At 39.6% G+C, this 24183-nt stretch overlaps 1 protein-coding gene across 6 annotated transcripts in view; it reads left to right on the top strand.

The window, feature by feature from the left end:
- The window catches only part of LOC120516360 (signal-induced proliferation-associated 1-like protein 2), a 282998-nt gene that overhangs the window by 114235 nt on the left and 144580 nt on the right, over nucleotides 1–24183 (top strand). For all 6 annotated transcript variants that reach the window (XM_039737968.1, XM_039737969.1, XM_039737967.1 and 3 more), the window contains one exon: nucleotides 20770–20903. In XM_039737968.1, the coding sequence (XP_039593902.1) occupies nucleotides 20770–20903 (134 nt within the window). The remainder of the gene's footprint in view (nucleotides 1–20769; nucleotides 20904–24183) is intronic.

Genomic DNA, 24183 nt, shown 5'->3' with positions numbered 1-24183 from the left:
ATTCAGTTTCTGAGAAAGCGGAGCCATTTCACCCACCACACCCCAGGCAAGCTGTGCAGTGTGGTGCAGAGTTCTCAGGTTGCCCCCATTTCGACTTCAACGGCCAAGGAAGACAAGTCTTTTGAAAATGAATATCAGCACGTAATTAAGTCTGAATTGTTCTGAGTAAAGAGTAATACTGGTGCCTCCAGCAACGCTTTTTATTGCTCGGCAATAGGTGACTGGAGAAGGGGGAGGCAACTGTGGATTGACAGCCTTGACCAAAACTGAGGTGCTTTTCTATTTGAGGCACTGACAGCATCGTCTCAGGCTGTCATTTATGACGGTGGCATTATTCAAGGCGAGGGCCGTTTTCAAGTACTTGAAAGTCCTCTGTCATCTTATTTGGGACGATTTCAGTGTATTCTTTATTCTTTATGCAGCAATTTAAAATTTGAAGCAGTTAAAACTGTGTACAGTACTGCCCCTGATAAAACCTCTCATTTTCTTTCACAACCTTAATTATCTTCACCGCAAGACAAGCCAACTCAATGCCGCAGCTGACAAGAACATTTATTGTCATTTATATTGAACGACTGTCGTCCTTTCAATCTTGCCGTGAATTGCCTTATTTATTTATTTTTTTTCTGTCACTGTTTTATCTGTGCAGCACTGATCCATATTATCTTCACGTCCTTGACAAATGCATTTCTGTGCACATGTCCTCCTTCTGGCAGGCCCGTGAGCAGGCTGGCTGTTTAACTATTATTTTTATGTACTGTACTTCTGGATCGTAGATTTAGCTAACTTTTTTTTTTTTAATTTCTTTTACTTCTGAATCCCTGTTACATTTATCCTAAAAAAAATAAACACTGAAGCTTTCATTGTGTGAGATGGTTTACTTTTTAAATTCTGAAGCTAGCAAATGGAGCTTTATATTTTCAAAATCAATCTCAGAATCACATTTATTGGCCACACATACCAAGAATTTGAATTTGTGTTTTTTTTTGTGTTTGACTCACCGTCTATACAGTGCCCTCCATACTGTTTGGGACACGGACACATTTTTCTTTGATTTCCCCCTTCAGCTCCGCAGTTTAAAATTACAAATCAAACAAATAAGACTTTTCGATTAAAGTGCACACTGCAGATTTTCATTTGAGAGGATTTGCATACATTTTGGTCATACAGCACTTTTTCTACATGGTCCCCCCATTTCAGAGCACCATAATGTTTGGACCCAGCAATGGCAGGTCTACTAAAGCCGTTGTCATATTTAGTTCTTTGTCGCATATCCTCACATGCAATGCCTGCTTGAAGTGTGTGATTCACTGACATCACCAGGTGCTGAGGTTCTTCTCTGGTGCTGCTCTGCCAAGCCTCTCATGCAGCCATCTTCAGCTCCTGGTAGTTTTGAGAAGCTTGTCCCTTTACGTTTTCAGCATATGGAAGCCCTGCTCAATTTGATTGAAATCCGGTGATTGGCTTGGCCATTGAAGAATTTTCCATTTTTTAGCTTTGATAAACTTGTGTGTTGCCTCATCAGTATATTTAGCTAATTATCTTGTTGAAGGATGAAGTGCCGTCCAGTGAGTTTGAAGGCATCTACTGAACTTGAGCAGATCAGATGTTTCTCTACACCTCAGAATCACTTTGCTGCTGCCATCAGCAGTTCAATCATCAATGAAGAGAAGTGTGGCAGCCATACATGCCCAAACCATAACACCCCCAGCACCATGTTTAACAGATGAGGCGGTCTGCTTTGGATCTTGGGCTCTTCATTTTGGTCTTCACACTTTGCTCCTACCGTCACTCTGATCAGGTTCATCTTTGTCTCGTCTGTCCACAAGACCTTTTCCCAGAATTCTGCAGGCTTTTTGAAGTCCTTTCTCACAAACTGTAATCTGGCCATCCTGTTTTTGTGGATAACTAGTGGTCTGCATCTTGCAGTGTGGCCTCTGTATTTGTGTTCTCTTTATGCAGGCTAAATTGCCCACCACAGCCTAGTCATTCTGGCCCCTTAATCCCCCCCCCCCCACCCCCAATCTCTCGCTCACCACTTCAGCACCTAACAATGGCTGCCATTACATCATCCCAGTGGATGCTGCACATTACTGTTGGTTGAAGTGGCTCCCCACTCACCGAAGCGCTTTGAGTAGTGAGAACAATGCTATAATAAATGTAAAGGATTAATTTTTGTCCTGACATGCAATATGCTTTATGAAACCTTGTCTACCTGGGTACACGTTTGCCTTTCAAATCAGTTTGACAATCCAAGTTCTAGAAACATCTCAAGGAGAATTAAACCTACAGGAAACATCTGACCACAGTCTGGAGTTTCACAATGTCCTTATGGATTATCGAATGCACTGTAGACTGGTGGGCAAAAATGGCAACTGTATCATTGTAAATGAAATCTTCAAAATAATAATGTGTGTGTGTGTGTGTGTGCTCCAGAATACATCTTGAAGAAACTCTAAAGTGTAAAAACTGTAAAGAAGAGGACAGCAGCCCATCACATTGCAGAGGCATGAAATTATTTTTAAAACATTGAAAAGAAACAAAAGCAACACACCAAACTGTCGTGCCCCATACTTTACATTGCGGTAACTAAGCAAACATCCATGGTTTTAGTTATGTGTAAGTACCGTATATGCTCCTGTATAAGTCTGGTCTTGAAACCTGAGAAATCGATCATAAAATCAGACCCCCAGACACTCCTTTTATGTATTTATTTTACATCTTCTTGCTTCCTCCAATCTCGCACCAGTTTCTCAGACACATCGAATTTTGTTGCAGCAGCACAGTTACCATTTTCTTTTGCTACTTCAATGACGTTTAATTTAAAACCAGCTTCAAATTTGCTTCTGATCGAATGCTCCATTGTAGATAAGGGATGCTCTCACGATAAAGGTGTCTGAGGGTGTGAGATACCAATAACGCAAATTAGTGCAAACGTCGCTTCGGAATAGTTTGCGTATTACTATGTGGTCACGTAGGCACAACAGATAATTTAAAAAAAAAAAAAGCAGTGTGTCCTGTGGTTGCTCTCTCGGGTGGGCGTTGGCATATCATAATCTCTTCGACCAATAGCACAAGTTTTCCGCATTCAACTTATACGAGCAACATTATAAAATACCGGAAATTATATGGTAAAATCAAGCCCCCATTACATATAGTAGTTTTTAAAAAAAAACTGTATGCTTTGTTTGTATTCTCAAATAAAAAGCTACCTAAAATGAGATCTATATTCTATACTCTATAAATGCAGTGTGGCATAGTGGTTAAGGCTTTGGACCTCAGGTTCCTGAGGTTGTGGGTTCAAATCCTGCTACTGACACCATGTGACCCTGAGCAAGTTACTTGACCTGCCTGTGCTCCAATTGGAAAACCAAAATAAATGGAACTAATTGTGTCATAAGTTTTTGTAAGTCACCCTGGATAAAGGCGTCATCCAAATAAGTAAATGGAAATGTCAAAAAAACAGTGCCAGAGTGGTTCTTCAGAGTGATGCCATAGGGGAGCCGTTTTGGTTCCCAGAAGGCCCATCCACAAGAAGGTTCATTTTTTATGTAGACCCATACAGTGAATAATCAGGAATAGATGGTAACAGAGTTGTGAAACCCCAATGGGTCCTGATTTTAGAAGGCCTCTCACACAGGCTAAGTTCAGGTTTTCTTAAGTTGTTTGTGTGTCAAGTAATAGTTCTGCAAGGAGCCACACAACCCTTCAGTAAAGAAATCAACAATGCCTTTAAAGAACTGTTGTTTGAAAGAGTGTAGTGGTACTTCCTGGTGTTACTGAACCCCATAAGCCATTCCTAAGCTCTCCACAAGCTTAAGCAAATGTTTACTTGTGATCAGTCCATCATTCTGGAGACCACGTGAGTAAAGGGTTAAATCGGCTCTCTTTCCCAGATGCCATCAAAAAACCTTTTAAGAAGAGAGTTCAGAAATGGAGTGTCAAAAATGCAGTAATGGAGAAGCTTACGTTTTCTTCACCATCTGCTTTCGTATGTAAGAGATACAGTGTTTAAATTTTGCATTTACAATTCTGCCTGTCAGCCTGGGATTATTTGCCAGTTTTCTCAAGTGTAGTTTAAGACCCTCTGACAATACACCGTAGTAAATCTAGGACAGTGCAGTGGTCCATCAAGTACAATTTATCCGGAATGTGCCTTCATCCACATCATCTTTATTTCATTCTTCAAGCACCTAAATTTACTGACTGATCTGTTTTATGTCTCTCAAGGAAGGCAGTTTGATTAGCGCTGTATAGCAACAAATAGATAGATAGATAGATACAGACCTTAATAAACGGTATGGTGCACCATGCCAGCATGTTGAATTGATATATTGCCAGAAACAAATGTTTTTCAGAATCTTACTTGAGATGTGCCTGGGGTGGATTATAAAGCTGAAAGGTGCCACTGACTGACTCACAGCCTCTTGTACCATCATTTGGGACCACGTTAAGAACAACACAAGGCAAGTTCAATAATTTATGTCAGTCAGGTTGCCACACCCACCACATGACGAAACAGCTCAGGATCATGGTTGGCAAACCCCCAGGCAGACACAAGGTGCAGTCCCACCCTCTGGAAATGACCCACTATCTGCCACAGCCAGGTGTTAGCGCGGGTGTCCCCTGACAATTTATCTACCTGACAATGAAATCAAATCTGATAGTCAGACTCCCCTCATTACTTTTCAGTGTAAACCGCCTTGACTCAAATACGCTTGGTCCACTTTTCCTCTGTAAAAAGGCAGAAAAAGTTCTGAGGGATCCAACCCATATGTTGTACAGAAAACAACAAAAATGTAACTGCAATTCCACAGAGTAGTCACCATAGACTGAGTCGCCAACAAAAGAAAGACTGAAAGCAAAGGTTATGCGTGGGGTTAAATAGCCCCCAAAAAAAGCAAGAGGCGGGATATTGAGGTAATTGTCGAAAATGAGGTCATCGTGGGCATAGTGAGGAAGATTAAGTCTGGCTATTCTCTTCAGAGGATCTGAAAAAAAGGGAAAGAAGAAGTGTTAGTCCACCCATTTAGACCCTGTTCCGGCGATTTAATCTTAATTAGACCCCCGCGCTGCCTCTGAAACGCACGTTTATGACACCTACAATGATTTCAAGTCGATTGTTACTTCTTTACAAACATGCTATATATGCATTTGCCACACAAAATTGTGTTTTTTTTTTTTTTTGTTTTGTTTTTATATATATATTAGAAGGCCTCTCTCTTATAGTCATATAATCATATATATATAAAGTTCAGCGCTTTCTATAATTTAAAATGTATATATATTTTGCCTGCTCTGGCACTCGACAATGGAGGATATGGGCCTTGGAGGAAAATCTTAAACGTTCAAAATATGTCAGTTGTTGAGTATTGATCTGCACCTTGCGATTACACACACACGTTGTAAAATAGTATATATATATATATATATATATATATATATATATATATATATATATATATATATATATATATATATATATATATATATATATATATATATATATATATATATATCATTTTGCACAAAATGTTATGCAATTCAGTCATTTTAAAAGGCCAGCCATGCCCGATATCTGCGCTCTCGGTCTTCAAGTGCATTAACCTTTCACCCCTCGGTGGTGATTTCCTCGGACAGACCAAGTCACAGTAAACTTTTCATACCATGTGGCTGATTTTGCTTTAATTTACTTCCGTGTTTATGTGAGAATTTGCGTAAGCGAATAGAAAACTTATCTTTACCACAAGAAAAAAATACTACCAGGAATGCACAATACAAGTAGTTCCAGGTCCTTTTTATTGTCACAAACGTACCGGAAACACGAAAGGCGCAGATCCATACTTGACAGCTGTCTTGGTTTGTAAAAATGGATCTACCAATGTATTTACCATATTCATATATTTACCAAACTTTAGAACACCATTTTGTATGGCACTCTTGTCAAAAAATATAAGGAAAGTGTGCAAAGCAACTCACTTCTGCTGTCCCATTTGCAACATCAAGCAGTGCCTCAAAACATCTCGTACAAGGGACGTATACTAAATCAGCGTCTCCACTGGAGTGAACACTGGACATACCTTTTCTATGTTTTGGTCTTTACATGTTTCTGTTACATGGACTAACAATTCAGCATGTTTATCGTGTTTTTTGCTGAGCTGAACATAATGCTAAGGAAGCCACAGGGGTTTGGGATGGGGTGCTCAGTACAAAAAGGCCCTGTGTAAAACACCGTTTTAATGTAAATACAGAAGGTGGTTTATCCCCTTCCATGTCTCTAAAGAAGAAATGCTCAGGCTTGCCTTCTAGATCTTCAGATTGACCTCCTATAGTTTTACGATTAACGTCCCCTCTCAACTATACTGTAAAAGTTCCTTCTTATTGTTTATCCCCTTTCTAGTACAGACGCAAATAGGAATGACAGAACTGCTTATACTTCCACTTGTGATTAACAATTCATCCAAGCAAAGGCCCAACAGGGTGATTATACATTTGTGATATGATTTGTAGCTCAGGGTGAAGAGAAACAATGTCAGTTGATACAAATCAAATGCACGCAGACCAGTGGGAAGTTAATAACCAGGCCAAGATTGTTTCTCAGAGCCCTAGGCAATGTCTTCCGTGACGTCACTCTCCCTTTTAAAATAGGACAGAAATAACAACGTGTAATATGATACAATCCCTTCTTGTGATGCTTTATTTTTAAAAAATAATCTTTGACCCTTGGAAACTCATTTATATTGAGTTAAGTTCTGCTCGCCGCTGGGCCTTGCTTTTTCTTTTTTTTTTTGGTATATAGAAATGGAGTAATCTCATCTCTGTAAGTCTCCTTGGTCCCTGCCCTCCTTCTCGTACTTATCGACTTTAATAGTCTGTCCTTGTGATTCAGTGTATTGGAAAGTAAGAGATACAATTACACTCTCGCGGTCAGATTTCATCTCCATCCCTTCACCCACGTTCAGGCCCAGTTAATCCAGTTTTGAGTTGTGAGAGCGCTTTGCAGATGTCTGAATCGTCAGGCCCAAGACTGGAAGCCCACTCTGTTGGAAACATCAAATTAAAATGAGCACTGGACATTCAGCTGATGCTGGTGATAGACAGACCGCTCGTAAACATGGTGTCCTCTGAGTGCTCTTAATAAGCAACTCGACCCTTATGAGAGACTTCCTCTTGAATCACTGTAATTAAAAGTACGATCGATAGTGAATGGCGCACAAATGTTTACCAGAAATACCCCGGGAGTCTCTTTAAAATCTGCCATCTGAGGTAATGTGAAGTAACACCTGAGCAACTCACAGCCAGCACATAAAGCTTTTTAGTTTCAATTTTGATGTATGCACACAGACCACCTAAGCAATTATTACACAGACTTTGGGTGTGCCGAGTCACTATAGAGCAGGGGTGTCAAACTCAAGGCTCACGGGAGCCACTTTATCTGTATTCGAAACATGTCACATAGTTTCCTCAAAGACCCCCTTTAACATGCATTTCATACACTGATTGTTCTTGTATACACACTCGCCGGCCACTTTATTAGGTACACTTTTGCTAGTACCCAGTTGGACCTCGTTTTGCCTTCAGAACAGCTACAATTCTTCATGGCACAGATTCAACAAGGTGCTGGAAACATTACTCAGAAATTCTGCTCCATATTGACATGATTGCCTTGCACCGTAGCTGCAGACTTGTCAGCTGCACATCCATGATGCGAATCTCCTGTTTCACCACATATCAAAGGTGCTCCACTGGATTGAGATCTGGTGACTGTGAGGCCATTTGAGTACAATGAGCTCATTGTCATGTTCAAGAAACCAGTTTGAGATGACCTGAGCTTTGTGACATGGCTCATTATCCTGCTGGAAGGAGCCATCAGAAGATGGCTACACTGCAGTCATAAAGGATTAGACATGGTCAGCAACAATACTCAGGTAGGCTTTTGCATTTAAATGATACTTAGTTGGTACTAAGGGGCCCAAAGTGTGCAAGGAAAATATCCCCCACCATTCCACCTCCACCTGCCTGAATCATTGATACAAGGCAGGATGGATCCGTGCTTTCATGTTGTTGATGCCAAATTCTGGGTCTACCAATGTCACAGCAGAAATTGAGACTCATCACACCAGACAATGTTTTCCCAATCTTCTATTGTCCAATTTTGGTGAGCCCACATGAATTGTAGCCTCAGTTGTCTGTTCTTAGCTGACAGGAATGGCACCCGGTGTGGTCTCCTGCTACTGTAGCCCACCTGCTTCATGATTAAACATGTTGTGTGTTCAGAGATGCTCTTCTGAAGACCACTGTTGTAATGAGTGCTTGTTTTATTTGAGTTACTTTTGCCTTTCTATCAGCTCAAACCAGTCAGGCCATTGTTCTCTGACCTCTGGCATCAAATAGACATTTCCCCCAGACACCTGCCGCTCACTGGATATTTTCCCTTTTGTGGACCATTCTGTGTAAACCTTAGAGATGGTTGTGTGTGAAAATCTCAGTAGATTAGCATTAAGCCCATCTGGCACCAACAGCCGTGGCACATTCAAAGTCACTTAAATCACCTTTCTTCTCCATTCTGATGAACACTTTGAACTTCAGCAAGTCGTCTTAACAATGGTAGGTCAATTTAACACAATCTGCTGCCGCCGCTTCTCCACTCTCTTTAAAGTTGTATAGGTTTCAGAGCCTGCTACCCTCTGTTCAGCACATCAGACCGCTAGGGGCTGTCTACATGATGCTTTTGTCTTTTCTGCTAACTTGATTTGTTGCATGTGGATAGAAAACACATGTACATTTATTATTATATGTAGGAAGTAGAGATGTTCAATTTGAATACATAATGGCAGGTCTGAAACTTGAGATGGATTTAGGAGTCAAGGTGGACTTGACCCAATCAACTGCCAGACAGTGTTTAGAAGCCATTAAGAAGGCTAACGATTTCAGGTTATATAGCACCCTGTTATGTAGAGTACAAGTCACAGTAGGTTCTGCTCAAGCTTTATAACACACTGGTGAGGCCTCATTTGCAATCGTGTGTGTAGTTTTGGTCTCCAGACTACAAAAAGGACATGGCAGCACTAGAAAAAGTCCAGAGAAGAGCGACTAGGCTGATTCAGGGGTATAGGGGGTGAGCTATGAGGAAAGATTAAAAGAGCTGAGCCTTTTTAGGTTTAAGCCTTAGAGTTGCACAGTGGGCTGAAGCGATCAAGTAGGCTAATAGGATGTTAGGTTGTTTATCATGAGGTGTGGAGTACAAGTCAAGGAACGTTGGGCTTAAGTCCTTTAATGAAATATTGCGGTCTCTCATGGAGTACTTTAATACAGCCTTGGCCTCCATATTAAAAAAAAAAAAAAAAATAATGACATAGCTAGTATTAGGGAAAGTTCAGGGAAGAGAGATTACAGAGGATTCATGATTAAAGTGTTTAAAATTATAAATGGAATTAATACAGTAGATCTTGGTTGTTAATTTAAAATAAAATCTGAAACAAGAGCATGGAGACATGATTGTAAACTGAAAGGCATATTTTGAACAGATCTTTGAAGGTTTTTCTTCATGCCAAGAGCCACAGACACAGGGAATAAATTAACAAGTTGTGTGGTGGAGAGTAGGACTTCAGGGACCTTCCAGGCCCGAGTTGACGTTATTTGGGACAGTCTTGGTGAATAGGATGGACGAGTTTATTAGTCTAAATGGACAGAGTTTGTCAGAACCTTTCTAATGTTCATGCACAGACAGGCTATAGTAGGGTGTTTCCATGTGACTTCAGGTTAACTCTAACTCACTCACTCGGCCCCCCGTCGTACTGCACCTGCACCTGTCCACAGTCTAAATGCTGCCAACTATGCCAAATGTGTAACTAAAATTTGCAATCCTTCCACATTGCTGGCAAGTGCAGTTTTGTCAACAGCTTTGATTGTGCGGTTGGCCCTCCACCTTGGGCTGTTTTACTTTTGATTGATGGCTCATTTAGAAAGCTGTAATCAATCTTATCTTGCTTCAAATGAGATGTAAAATTGATGCCCCACGTCTTTGTGGTCATGAAAGATCCTGAGTAACTGTCAAAGGGTAAGGGTGTTCCCTGATGTCTTGGCTAAAATTTCCCATCATGACCTGGTCATTGTGTCTCCCTAATCCTACTTGCCTCATTATTGGCTATCTCCCTCACCCCTTCACCATCTTAATAGCTGCTGTCACATCATCCAGGTGGATACTACCAATTGGTATTGGCTGAAATAGCTCCCTACAACTTCGCCTTTATGTTATTTTGGACAAACAAGGTGAACACAATGGATGAGCTTGTTAAGTTAAATAGCCTGTTCTCATCACAACTTTCCTAATGTTGTAACAGAAAAGAATCTTTACATTTACATATACACTGCGTGGAATGTCTGTGGCTACAGATGTCAGTGTTTCCATCCAATTTTTTTTTTAATCTTCTTATCCACCTCAGGATTGATTGCTGGGTGACAGTGTCTGTTCAAGGCGAATTCCATTCATAGACAGTGCGTCACTCCTCACAGGGCACACCTTGCACCCTCTCTTAAAATGGGGATGGTTTTTTAGAAATTGATGAACCTAACCTGTACATCTTTGAGAGGACAATTGGAGTTCCTGAAAGAAAACTGACATCAACACAGGGGTGGACAAGCCAATTCCACATAGACAAAGTGCAAGGTACATTTGTAGCAAATGTAGGTTGAAACCAAAAGCCTATCTCTGTTATGATTTGGTTTGTTTTTTAAAATTTAATTATGCATCTTTTGTCAGTGTTCTTTTTTTGTTTGAAGAGTTTTCACATATGCTGAATTTATAATAATTTCTTTCTCCTGGTCACCGTCTCGCGTGCCCTTAGTGCAGTCTTCCGGTTGCCATGGTAACCTTTGCTGTCATTGAGGGGTGTGGCTTGCAGGTAAATTCAGCGGTGGGTTTAAATTAACGCCCATTCTGCTGCGACATTATCCAGGCTGTGAATGTAAAATAAAGCCTTTCGTTAAACCTTGATTTAATAATAATAAGAATGCTACACTTTATTTTTATAGTGCCTTTCCCATGCTCAAGGATCTTTCTGGTTACCGACTTTCATTTCGTCCTTCTGAACTCAATTTTTCATCTTGCTCTTTGGCTCCATTATTTCATCACTGTTTGGTCTCCTGGTTTTGGCCCTTTTCTGTTTTGCATCTGTCTCTGACCCTTTATAAAAAAAAATATACACTGCCTTCCCGACAGTACAGAATCTTAATTTTGTACTTTTAACATTTTTCACATCTTTCTCTATCTCCATCTTGTCTGTGTACAATGTCGCCATTTTGTGAACTTGTGTATTTTGGTCAGCCTGGTTTTTAAAAGGGAAAGCACAGTTCATGTCATCATGTGCACGATGTATAAAAGGTCAACATCGTTCATTGGGTCATCCGAGATGGGTAAAAAATACTTTTGTGCTGTTTGTAGTTTGCTTTATAATTTTTGTATTTTTCAATATAAGGAATTCTCGGTTTGTTCTCTTAAGTCAAATTTGTGCTTGTAAAAATTAGGCTTTGGCAGAAGATAGGACTCAGTTTTGGCTTTTAACTTCTGCTTGGTTTCTGATTTACATTTCATCTCCTGACCCCTGGATGTTGCTAATTTCTCTCCCTTTTTTCTGTGTTTGTGTGTGTGTGTGTGTGTGGTTAGCTTACAATGGTGAGAAAATGAGCTTCTCTATACGTTATCCCAAAATAAAAGTTAAGAGTCAATGTTTTGAAACCTGCACATTTGCCGGTCATTTGTATGGCTCAGCTCAAATTACTGCATTGAAGCAGAAAGCAGGCTGCTCGCTAATAGTGCTTGCATATTCTCACAGTGGGGCTACAATGTATATCTTGTTGTTTAAAATAGCAAACTCTTAATTTGTGAGGCTCATTATGTTTTTGAAGTCAAAAGAGCACCCATTAGTACAACTAAAATGTGATGAATCAGTGAAAGTGCCAACACTACATACATAAATGGTACTGGGATTCAGTTTTCATTGAAATAGATGGATGGCACAATTGCTACAATTAAATCTAAGATGGGTTTATATCTAAATAATCATTGCAGACTTCGGTGCTCATGTTTTCAGTGCACCATGCAAGCCGTATGTCCCTGTTATATGCCATTGGGCATGGGATTCGTAAAATCAGTGTTAATGTGTGTGATGCACCATTTGTTGGAATGACAAATACAATACATAGTTCTCTGCTTTATGCCATTTGGAATAGGATTCAATAAAAGCAGTGTTAATGTTTATGATGCACCATCTGTTGGAATAACAAATGCAATGCATAGGTCTCTGTTTAATGCCATTTAATATCGAATTCATAAAAGTAGTGTTAATGTTAGTAAAGCTCCATCTTTTTGGAATGACAAAGACATAGAAAACAGACAAGCAAGCACTTATCCTTTTATGGTGTATTCTACATGGATCTACAAGCAAATGTCTGATCAATTATGCAAGGTACCTTTTAAAGACCGCATAAAAAGAAATTCTTAATTAATGGGTTAATCTTTATACTTCTCTCCACTTTAAGGTTTCCATTTTAAAATGAAATGTTTAAAATTAAAGATGTATCCATAGCTAGTGACAAACTGAAAATGTTACCTTTCATGTAATCATTGTATGTTAGAATGAAAAATGGTATGGTATATTGGTATATTTTATTATTAAAAATATTTGTAATACGCCATCTGTTGGAATGACAAATACAAAGCATTGATCTCTGTTTTATGGCATTTGGTATGAGATTTGCAGAACCATTTGTCATTTTGTGATTTGTCATCTGCCAATACTATGCATGTGTCTGTTATGCTGTTCTGTATGGGATTCGTGAAAGTAGGGTTAATGTTTGTGATGCACCTTCATTTGGAATGACCAGTGCAGTTAATATGTCTCTGCTTTGTGCTATTGGTATGAGAATTGCAAAACCAGTGATCATGTTTGATGTGCCATCTGTTGGAGCTGCGAATACTATGCATATCTGTGTTCTGCTACTTTGTATGGGATTCGTGAAAGCAGTGTTGACGTTTGTGGTGCGCCATCAATTGGAATAGCCAATGCAATTTATGTCTCTGCCTTGTGCCATTTGGTATGAGATTTGTAAAAGCAGCATTACTGTTTGGGATATGCTATTTATTGTAATGGCAAATGCAAAGTGTTTGAAGTGTGGCATCTGTTGGAATGACAGAGAACGTAGCACCTGGATGGACACACAGATACCCAGACACTTGTCCTTTTATTAGGGTGGATTGATTTAGACCACTTTGGATAGATCTGCTTTCACTTTGATATTAAAGGGCCTTTTTCTGTTGATCAGAGCCAAAAAATGGCAAAATAAATCTGCAGTAATTCAATGTTGTTTAATAATAAAAATGTAAAACCTTCCAATTCCAAAGCACTTTAAGCAGGATTTAGAAAGTGTAATCTGAAGCTGGAGCCTGTCCTGGCAGCAGGGAATGCAAGGCTGGGAACAACCCAAGATAGAATGGCAGTTTCCCCCTGGGCACTCTTTCAAGGTCATTATTATAAAAGCAATGAAAACTTTGAACACAGACTGCATTTGTTGCAATAATTTTACGTCGATGGCAGTGTATATCCCACTCAGTTCTTTTTTAAAAAAAAAAAAAAAAAAATCCACAAAATCTGTTAATGGCTAATTTGGGCAAGAATCAAGTGATTTAGCAATGCAGCACCGAGGGCATTACCTCATTTGATGGGAATACAGAAGGTCGTGGGAAATCTGCTCATGGCGGGTTGGGAAGCCTGTTAGTGTCTGAAGTAACACAAGGTGACTTAGTGGCAGCGAGCAGGGCTCAGTCTGAGGCTGATTAAAGAGGCGCACCAAAGGCTGCTGCTTCTCTAGGGGGAGCCTTTCTGTCACCCGTCTTGGTAATTTACTTACTTGGAGGGGGGAGTTAGTTATTTTGGTATACTGATTATGAGTCCAGAGAAGTAAGCGTGTGTGTGTGTGTGTGTGTGTGTGTGTGTGTGTAGTTTCAGGAATTCCCAAACAAACCTTAGATTGTAAATCAAATGCGTTTAAGACATGCAAATTTGAAAATGGCCAGTCACTAGCATGGGGCTTTATTACTTTCTCGAGGGGGGGAATTGTGTTTTGTTTTATTTGACACGAAAATTGTGATATTAGAAAATTATGAAAACCTCCCTCTCTCTTATCTGTGTGCTCATTGCCTTGCATTTCAAGGCCTCTGTGGATGGTGGCGAGGTGATGGATTAGTTTAATCACCGCTTTTTTGGATTGCACACTAACTAATGGCTGATCCCAAGGAACAGGGGAAAGGTTTTGCGTGAGAAATTGCTTTTGAAACAGTCTGTGGATTTGATGGGCCTTGTGCGTGTATTTATTTATTTTATATCTTTGAAGGGTTTCATTGTGTCAAAAGATTTACATTTTATTCATTTCCACGGTTGTTCTTTCAGCAGTTTACAGTCCTCAATTTGTGTTGTAAATTGTACCTTTCAAACATTTATTTTTTTTATTATTAATATTTTGTGTTACATACTTTTACATTTTCAGTTGCTTTTTTTATGAAACAAATCAATAGAGAGATGCCTTTGTTGCATGCGGCACTATACAACATCTCGGGCTTCACTTCTGGGTGGCTGGCATCGCTTGGCCTCTGGCCTCGTCTTTCACAATGCATCCAGGCGTGTGGTAACAGGACATGTCCTACAGCCCCACCGCTTCTCCATAACTGATTACACATTGATGTGTGCGTATCAAAGCATTCTGGATTTGCTGAATTCTCGGCCATCACCCCTAGAAATTTTAAAGATGTAACGATTAATTGGCATGGTGGCAGTTCGACGCTTTTGAAAGAGCATCCCTGTGAGATGTGGGGGGTGGGGAGGGTGACGTGTCCAGAATGAGCTTAAAATAATTGACATTTAAAATGGCAACTGAATAGTCTCTTGCAGATGGTGATAGTGAGAACCCTGCTGAATTCACTTTGAGTTGGGCAAAATGTCCAGAAACTTTGCTGAAAAGCATTCATGTCAATGGGGAAGGAGAAACCGGGCAAGTTTTGAGGGGCAGCAAGATCTTTGGGATTGCACTGGGTTGTATCATCAGTGATTGTTCCTAAAATCGGTGTGGGGGGGTCCTGAGGGTCTTTCAAAATCTGCCCTGTCCACATAATCAGACCTCGGCTTGCGTTCCAGCAGCAGCCACCCACTGATCGGCTCTCTTAATCCATAGCCTCCTCATTTCTCTCTCTCTACGGCTTCTGTTATGGATCTCAAGGCTCTCCTTTTGGCATCCCCCATGATGCCCAGGACAGAAAGTCCTACGAAACCCTGACAGCCCACTTCAACTGGCTCACAGCGAGTCTTCCATTGCTGCTCTACCAGTTCTTGACACTTCTTTCATTAGCTTCCACCATGCACTCTTCTACCAAGATCACCTGCTTGGCGGAATGGAATCTGGAAAGATGGTCATGTCTGGCTGTAGGGATGTTACTACCATGAAATCTCAGCCGTGGCCGCCAGTCAGAAGCTGTGGGAAGAATGCCAGATGTTGCCTTTGGCTGTTTGTACATCTTCAGTTTTGCGAAGGAGATGGACTTCTTAAGAGGATGCTGACATTTGCTTACACATTTCACTTCAGAACTTGCTTACGGTGTCACCTGTAACGACCTTTGACCAGGGCTTTTGGGCAGCTGCTGAGCAGATGTTTTTAGTGATCCTCTTCCCGAGTGCAGCAGGTGTGACAGGGTGTCACTCGGTGACGTTACTAGCTTTAGCACTTAATTAGAGCTTAGCCCCAGCTCTAGGAGTTTTCTCACTGTCGGCGCCCATTAACGGACCGCTAAACAGGAGGAACCTCTCAAAGATCAGGGGCTAATGGGATACGTGCATTTAATAGGTGAGGGGCTACACAGCTGAAGTCAGAGGCTACAGCTTCATAAGCCTCCCCCTAGCGATGCCACTGGTGTCAATCTCCCCCCAGGTGTGGTAGTTTTGTGGGGTTATAATTATTATCCAATTCTACATTGGCTGCTATTGGTTTGTGATTTCATGATGGTCTTGTAAAGCATCATAGGGGAAATGGGGAGTTTGTCAAAGCCGGCAGGCAAACGAGGTCACCGGTGAACACAGCATAGTCGCTGTGAAAAACACGTTGGCAAATGTCTCCAGTCAACACAATATACAAATAATGCATTGGCACCTCCTTGAGGGTTGGATGCTGTCTTGTGGGTGATGCTCCTGGGACAGGTTGTTCTCCCCTAAAATTAGATTAAAGGCTTAGTAAATAGTTAAATTGATCTTCTTGATTTGCATTTTATATTGTGAAGAAACAGTAGATACGTTCCGCTCTAAAATGGCTGCCATTGCATCACCCAGGTGGATTGTACTCATTGGTGGTAGCTGAAGTGGCTCCCCACTCCCTACGTAAAGCACTTTGAGCCCAATATGCAGTACATGTAATGTCGTCGTCTTCTTTTTTGTGTTTAGTGTAATTATGTTAATTATTATTCTAACCACCCAAGTGCATTTTTTGTAGGGTCTTATCAGATGAAATGGCTGTTTAGGCACTTGACAATGATGCGAGTCTCATGACCCTAGCAGGAGACTCCTAGGAGAAGCTATATGACTGATACACAGACAAGCGACAACTTTTTTTTTAATACAGTTTGTTGAGCAAGTGAAAAATGGTAGTGTTCATCTATTTAAAAGAAAGAAAATGACGAGCTTTAAAGTTTCAATGGAGCTGATAGCGATGGTAAAATCTGACGCCAACAACTCCGTCTGTTTCGTTTCTGTCAGATTACAACCATGAATTACTGTGAGTGTCACGAGGACACTGGATTCTTTGAGCGCTGGGACCTGAGGGGAAGCCATCGAAACGCCTTCAAAGGTCAGCAGCTGCCTCAGCAGCCGGGACAGGAGGAGTGTTTAGAGATAAGCGTGGCATGTTTTCAAGCTGAAGGAAGGCTTTCGCAGTCATGGCATATGCTGCCCACCAAAAGTTTGGACATGCACAGAAATGTTCATGTTTTTGATAGAAATTGATGCTTTGATTTTTAACAAGATACCATTAAATTGATTCAAAAATAGAAATAACCAAGGAATTCTTGCTGTTTCTAATGGCAGTTATTGCTTGAAATGGCTGATTTTTAATGTTCACATGACTGTAATGCCCCATTCCTTCAGCATCCTAATGGTCCCCTCCCTTGGCTTATCCTTAATTAGTCCTCTTTAAATGCTAGCTGGTTATTAGAGAAACCTTTGCAATTGCATTGGCACCACTGATACCTGTTCTATTCACTTGGGTTGTAATGTACTGGCATTCCTAGAGTTCAGTTTTGGGCTCAAACACGGCCACAAAGAAACATGCCAGTATGTCGAAGAAACTGAAGATTTCATACAAAGGTGTCTGTTTCTGTCTTGAAAGAGGGGGGGCAAACTGGATGTACCCAGAATAAAAAAAAAAGAAGGGGAAGCCTCAGATGTACAGCTGCGTAAGAGGAGCAGGATTGGATTTTTTTTTTTAAATTCGATATGTGGTGTTAATTCCTAACTTTATGAGATGTATTTAAGAAAAAAGCCAACTGAGGACCTGTAACGTGTTCATACTGCACCCTCTGATGTTCTAATCCTCTTCATGCAGTGAGCGTCTGGGCCTTCCCACCCCCTCTATCCTGGTTAGATGTGGTTCATCATCTTCTGTCAGGATAGTAATGGACACCTTGGTATAAAATCTTCTGTTTTCTTGGCAAACTGTCACATGTAATAACCATTCTGAAAAACACAATCAATTGGCATGTTTCTTGGAGAAAGCCGTTTCATTTTGGCTATTTTTGAACCCAGAACTAAACTTTACTAATACCAGTCCCTTGCAATCCAAATGAACAGAATAACAGATTTCAACAGTGCTAATGCCAATAGAAATTGTTTGTCTAAGCCAAGTGTCCCTCTGGGGACAAATAGAGTTCTTTGTGTGTGTGTGCGACTGTCTGTCTGTCTGTCTGTCTATTTATCTATTATACATTATACTGTATATTTATCATTGTTTTGTATTGTGCCTTTCATATTTGTCTGTCTGTTTTATTTTGAGCCTTACATATGTATGTCTTTCTGTCTGTCTGTGTTTTTTTTTTAATATTGTGTCTGCTTTATCTGTCTGTTTTATATTATGTTTTACATGTCCGTCTCTCTGTCTTTTCTATTTTGCACCTGTCTTATTTGTCTGTCTTTATTTTACTACTTACATGTCTATCTGTGTTTTATTTTGTGCCTTATTCATCTGATCTGTCTGTCTTTGTTTTACATTGCACTTTACATGTCTGTCTGCTTTATTTTGTGCCTTACTTATCTGATCCATCTGTCTGTCTTTGTTTTATATTGCCCCTGACTTATCTGTCTGTTTTATATTACGCCTTACATGTCTGTTTTTTTATATTGTATCTTAATAAAAAGGTATCAGTTTATATCAAAAACATGAGTATTTCTGGGTTTGGCCAGACTTTTGATTGGTAGTGTATGTCAATTTACCAGAGGAAATCGTGTGAAATGTGTATTGTTTAAAAAAAAAAAAAAAAAATGCTGCCCCTCTTCTTGTGGTTGAAAATAGGGCTCAGTGGAGCAATAAAGAAAATTAATTTCACTGCATTAGACCTTGGCTTATAACATGAAAGGTGTGTAAAATTTCACACGAGTCAATGATGCTGGAGCTTTGATAGTCCCAAGCTCTGAATTACAGAAAGATTTGTTTTTAGAAGGGCATTGGAAAATGAAGTAAGTAATAAATGAAATTGTGATCCTAGGCACTTCTGTTATCTGTGGTGATGACATGTTCATGCAGGTACCACACAGGTGGAGAAGACTTGGTTCAAATCACATTCCAGTCACCACCTTCATCGAGTTTGCACATTTTGCCAAGTTCTGTGTGTGTACGTTTTTATAATATGGTATTTTCTGTATGCTCTAAAAACGTGGCTGTTCCAGTAGTAGTCAACTCCAAACTGATGCTGTATAATTGCCCTGCCATAGACTAGTGGCTAATGCTGGCTAGATGTGGGCATTGGCCATAGTTGCCAGATTCACTTCATTCACAATTGGGCTATATTTAAATCTGTGGGGTGGAAGGGTGGCTTGGGCTTGATTCCTCAATTTTTTTTAAATCATGCCGGAGTTTGTAAACCCTATAAATGTCTATTTGCATGTCCACGCCCTGTTTAGTCCAAGGGACTGCCTTTTTTCTTTCCAACTGAACGACGCCGAAATATCACTCAACCAGTCGGCCAGTCAGGAGAGTAAAGATCATGGATGTGTGCAGCTTGGGAGTAGGAAAGTGTATTTGGGGCGCAATTTCCTTTGCTTTAAATGGACTAATCATTACTGGATTGTAATTGAGCAGTAAAGCACCTGTCAAATTTGGCACTGGCCCCTCAAGATGGTAAACTGTATAAGTAAGCTTACCGATTGATGGGTGGATGGATGTTCTGAGATGTGCTGCACAGTACAGTGTGTTTGTGGTTTTTTTTAATCTTATTGGAACAATGTAGACGAAAACAGGCCATTCGGGTCAACAAAGCTCTCCAGTCCTATCCACTTCATTCTTCTACAAAAAACATCGTCAAGTTCTGAAGGTCCCTAAAGTCCAACTGCCTACCACACTACGTGGTCACTTATTCCAAGTGCCTATGGTTCTCTGTGTGAAGAAAAACTTCCTAATGTTTGTGTGAAATTTACCCTTAACAAGTTTTCAACGGTGTCCACATTTTCTTGATGAACTCATTTTAAAGTCACAGTCTTGATCCACTGGATGAATTCCCTTCATAGTTTTAAACTCTTCAATCATGTCACCTCTTCTACTTAAACTGTAAAGGCTCAGTTCTTATAATTTTTCCTCATAACTCATCCCCTGAAGCCCTGAATCAGCCTTGTCGCTCTTCTCTGGACCTTTTCTAGCGCTGCTATGTCCTTTTAGTAGTACAGAGACCAAAACTGCACACAGGACTCCAGATGAGGCCTCACCAGTGCATTATAAAGGTTGAGCAGAACCTCCTTGGACTTGTACTCCTCACATCAAGGCGCTATATAACCTGACATTCTGTTAGTCTTCTTAATGGCTTATGAACACTGTCTGCTAGTTGATAGTGTCGAGTCCACTGTGACTCCTAAATTCTTATCATAAGGTATACTTTTGATTTTCAGACTCCTATTTTGTCTTTAAACCTAACATTTTTAATTCTTTCATGTAATACTTTACATTTACTGACATTACATTTCAGCTGCCATGAGTCTGTTCAAACCTCCTGTATGCTGTCCCAGTCCCTATGTGCTGATTCAATTGATTCGAGACCATCTGCCAATCCACTGATGTTGGCATCATCTGCAAACTTAACTTGCTTTGTAAGTCACCAATTTTCAGTCTAGGGGGACTAGGAAGGAGATGCATCACAAGAAGCCATGGAATTAAACAATTAGCCATGCTTTACTACAGCAGGTTCCTTTTGTGGTATTTTAGCTGGTAATGTGCAGTAAAAATGACAAAAAATGTTTGAATTCAATCTTTTGAATTAAAAAAAAAAGCTTTGTAATTGGACTAGTAGGTTTGTATGATATCTTAAAGCTTCTGGTAAAAAAAATAAAGGATGTTTGAGTCGGGAACTTAAACTTGAAATGAGGTATATTGTTCTTCACTGGGTCTAGTCTGTATGCACTCCGCTTACTCTACTGGAATTGCCTAACTGACTTGAGCACAGAGTATGCAGCAATTCTTTCTTGTTTATTGCAGAACATCAAAATTACTTTGGGGTGGATGAAAACCTGGGACCTGTTGCTGTTAGCATTAGAAGAGAGAAGTTAGATGATGGCAAGGAGAAGGATGGAATGCAGTACAATTACCGCGTCGCCTTCCGGACTAGTGAGGTAAGAATCTCAAGTGAAAATATCTTAGTACAATAAGCTGACATGTGCAGAGCTCATTATTGATAACCATGAATAAAATGAATTCTTTACAATGTCGATACTTTGTTTCCTGTTCCCATGTGGGATGCATTAACGTATCTATTTTACATGTAAATTTATATGTACAGTGGCATGAAAGTGTGAAATGACCTGGTTTTCTGAACTAATTGGTCATAAAATGTAATCCGCTATTCCTCCTGGGGCCAAAGTTCTGTCTATCGATCAGCGTCACAACACAATATGCTTACCCTAATAATACACAGTACATTCTAATATAGTCTTACTGAACAAACCAATGAGACATTCACATTGTGCGGTGGAAAAAGTGAACCCTTGGACTTAAAAATCTTTAACAAGCACTTTTGGTAGCTGTGGATCAGCCCTGCAAAACAATCAGAAGTTTTGGACTGTTCTTCGTTATAGAATGGCGTCAGTTTAGCCAAGTTCCCAGGATGTCTGGTGTGATAGGCCTCTCTTGAAGTCCTTCCACAGTATCTATACTTAAGATTCCCAGGGCTATGACTGGGCCGCTCCTAAAGATGGATTTTCTTTTTTTTTGGGAAGCCATTTTTGCAATAGGTTTACTTCATTGTTTAGAGTCCTTGTCCTTCTGCATCATCGAACGCCTATTGAGCTTCAGCTGATGGACAGCCAACCGGACATTATTCTATAGGATGCCTTCATAAATTTGGGAATTAATTTTTCTTTTGGTGTTGACAGACTGCTCATCCCCTCCAAGTCTACAAAGTAGCCTCAAATCGTGATGATGCTTGTACTAGGATAATGTTTTCATGTTTTGGTATGCTGCTGCCTTTGTACACCATATTTACTTCTGCATAGTCTTCCTTTACAATTCAATCTTGGTTTACTTTGGTCCACAAAGCACTGTAGAGCATCAAGGTGGTTTTTCCAAACTTGAGGAATGCAGCAATGGTATTTTTTTTTCTTTTATTTTTTGGAGATCAGTGGCTTCTTTCTTGATGTCCTTTCATAGACACCATGTCTGTTCAGTGTTTTTCTGTATGGTAGAGTCATGACCTGAGATGGTTTCCTACTCCAGTTATTCCTCCAAGCCTTCAGTTGTTTCTCTGGAGTTCTTTTATATCATACTGAGCATTCTGTGTTGTGCCTTCCGAGTCCACTTGGATGAGCGTTCACCTCTACAAAGAGCACCCACATTACTAAATCATCTCCATTTAGACACACATAATCTAACCTAGACTGATGAATATCTAAACTCTTTAAAATGACTTTGTAATCCTTTCCAGCTTTATTCAAATCAATAATTTATTGACTCATTATTGACAAATTATTGAATAATTATTGAGATCTTCCGAGATCTCTTTTTGCAAGACATGCTTCACATTAGCAGATTCCTCTTGTGAACAGCAAACTCGGAATGTTTGGTCAGAGTAGCTGTAAGCCACACATCCAATCTCATTTCATTGGTTGGACTCCAAGTTTGCCAACTCATGATTCCAATTAGCTTTTGTTGAAGTCCACAGCCCAGGGGTTCACAGACTTTTTCCAGCCTATACCTGTGAATGTTTGAATGATGTATTCAAATTGTTCAAGAAAAATGCAATATTTTTTTACAATAGTTAAAACAGATTGTGTTTGTTCATTATTGAAAATCAGATGAAAATCAAACCAATATGGTATGACAAATTCATACAAAAATGCACTTCTTTCCAAAGGGTTCACGTCACTTTTTTTGCCTCTGTATGCATAATCTTTAATATTTGTATGAATTGCACCCACCACACATGAACATTACATGCATAGCTGCAGACAACTTGATTGTCATCAGCAGTTAAATTTTCAATTGACTTGTCAGGCGAAGTGTTCTGCATGACAAACAACCAATGTTAAGAGGAACTTAACAGAGAAGTGAACTTTTTGTTAAATCCAATCATCATGCAAGGTGAACTGGTCCCATAAGTAAGTCAAAACAGCTAGTGTTAAAACATTCAGATGAAGACATTATCACCTTTATAAATAGCATTTTTACTGTCAAATCTGAGATAATTTGTTACATTCAGGTAAGTAAAAGGCTGCCACTACAAGCAATCTGTTTTATTGTTTACAGGACATAAGACAGAAATGACTGCATGGTTAAGAGTTAGCAGATGGGATTTAAAAAAATGAAGTCAAGAAAATAAATTGAAGTTTATGCCAAGCCAGGTCTGTTAACTGCAAGTGAAACAGATAATACTGTATTCATATAGTGCTTTTAGCCAACAATATATATATATATTAAATATATATATATATATATATATATATATATATATATATATATATATATATATATATATGAAAAATTAGCAGTGTTGGTGAAGTGGTTAGTGTATTGGACTTTTGATCAAATGGTCGAAGATTCAAGACCAATATAGACTTTTTTTGATTAATTCAATTATATATATATATATATATATATATATATATATATATATATATATATATATATATATATATATATATATATATATATATATAAATATACTGTAACTGATTAAGTCGCCCGGCCATGGGATACGCACGTCAGAGCGTTTTGTTGTTGGTCATATGTGACTAAAAGTAAAATCGTGGGGCACCCACAACAGAATAAATTTAATTCAATTAAAATGCGTCGAATCCTTAAATGATTCCAAAAAACATCTTACAAATTGAAAACTTCTCCAGTTATAACCATTATCCTGCATACTTTGATCAGCGTTTACATGATGTGTCATTTGCTCTCCATAGTTAGCTGGTTAGAAATTTCACTTTAACGAATCTATGCGTTTTCAGCTGGTTACCTTCTATAGATTCCTGAAAACCAAAACAAAAAAATACACAAGCACTTCTGGCCACCTAAAGTGGTCAACATTCTGACACGCATCATTAATGTTACGGATATTAAATAAAAAAGCAGACCCCTCCTCCATGAGATAAACTGGGTGCAGAATATCGGTGGAGGAGTAAATTACACGACCAAATGACAAATTCTCCCATCCTGGCGGTTTCCCAGGTTCTTCCTCTCCATGTCAAATGTCTGAGCGAGATGAAGCCTGGTCAGCTGCCGAACGAGCAGCCCCCCTAATGATCACCAGGTGACAGCTGAACATTTCATAGAAACAGCCAGTCATCTGCTTTCAGACTTTACGAGACTCTCTGGAGCAAAGGGATGTGCAGAATGTGAATTTTTTTTTTTGGCACACAAAGCACTTTTCAAGAAGAGTTTGTGGTTGGTTGTCTC

Source organism: Polypterus senegalus, chromosome 16 (genome assembly GCF_016835505.1).
Source record: "Polypterus senegalus isolate Bchr_013 chromosome 16, ASM1683550v1, whole genome shotgun sequence".
In the NCBI taxonomy this organism is placed as follows: Eukaryota; Metazoa; Chordata; class Cladistia; order Polypteriformes; family Polypteridae; genus Polypterus; species Polypterus senegalus.
This window is presented reverse-complemented; position numbering and strand designations above follow the sequence as displayed.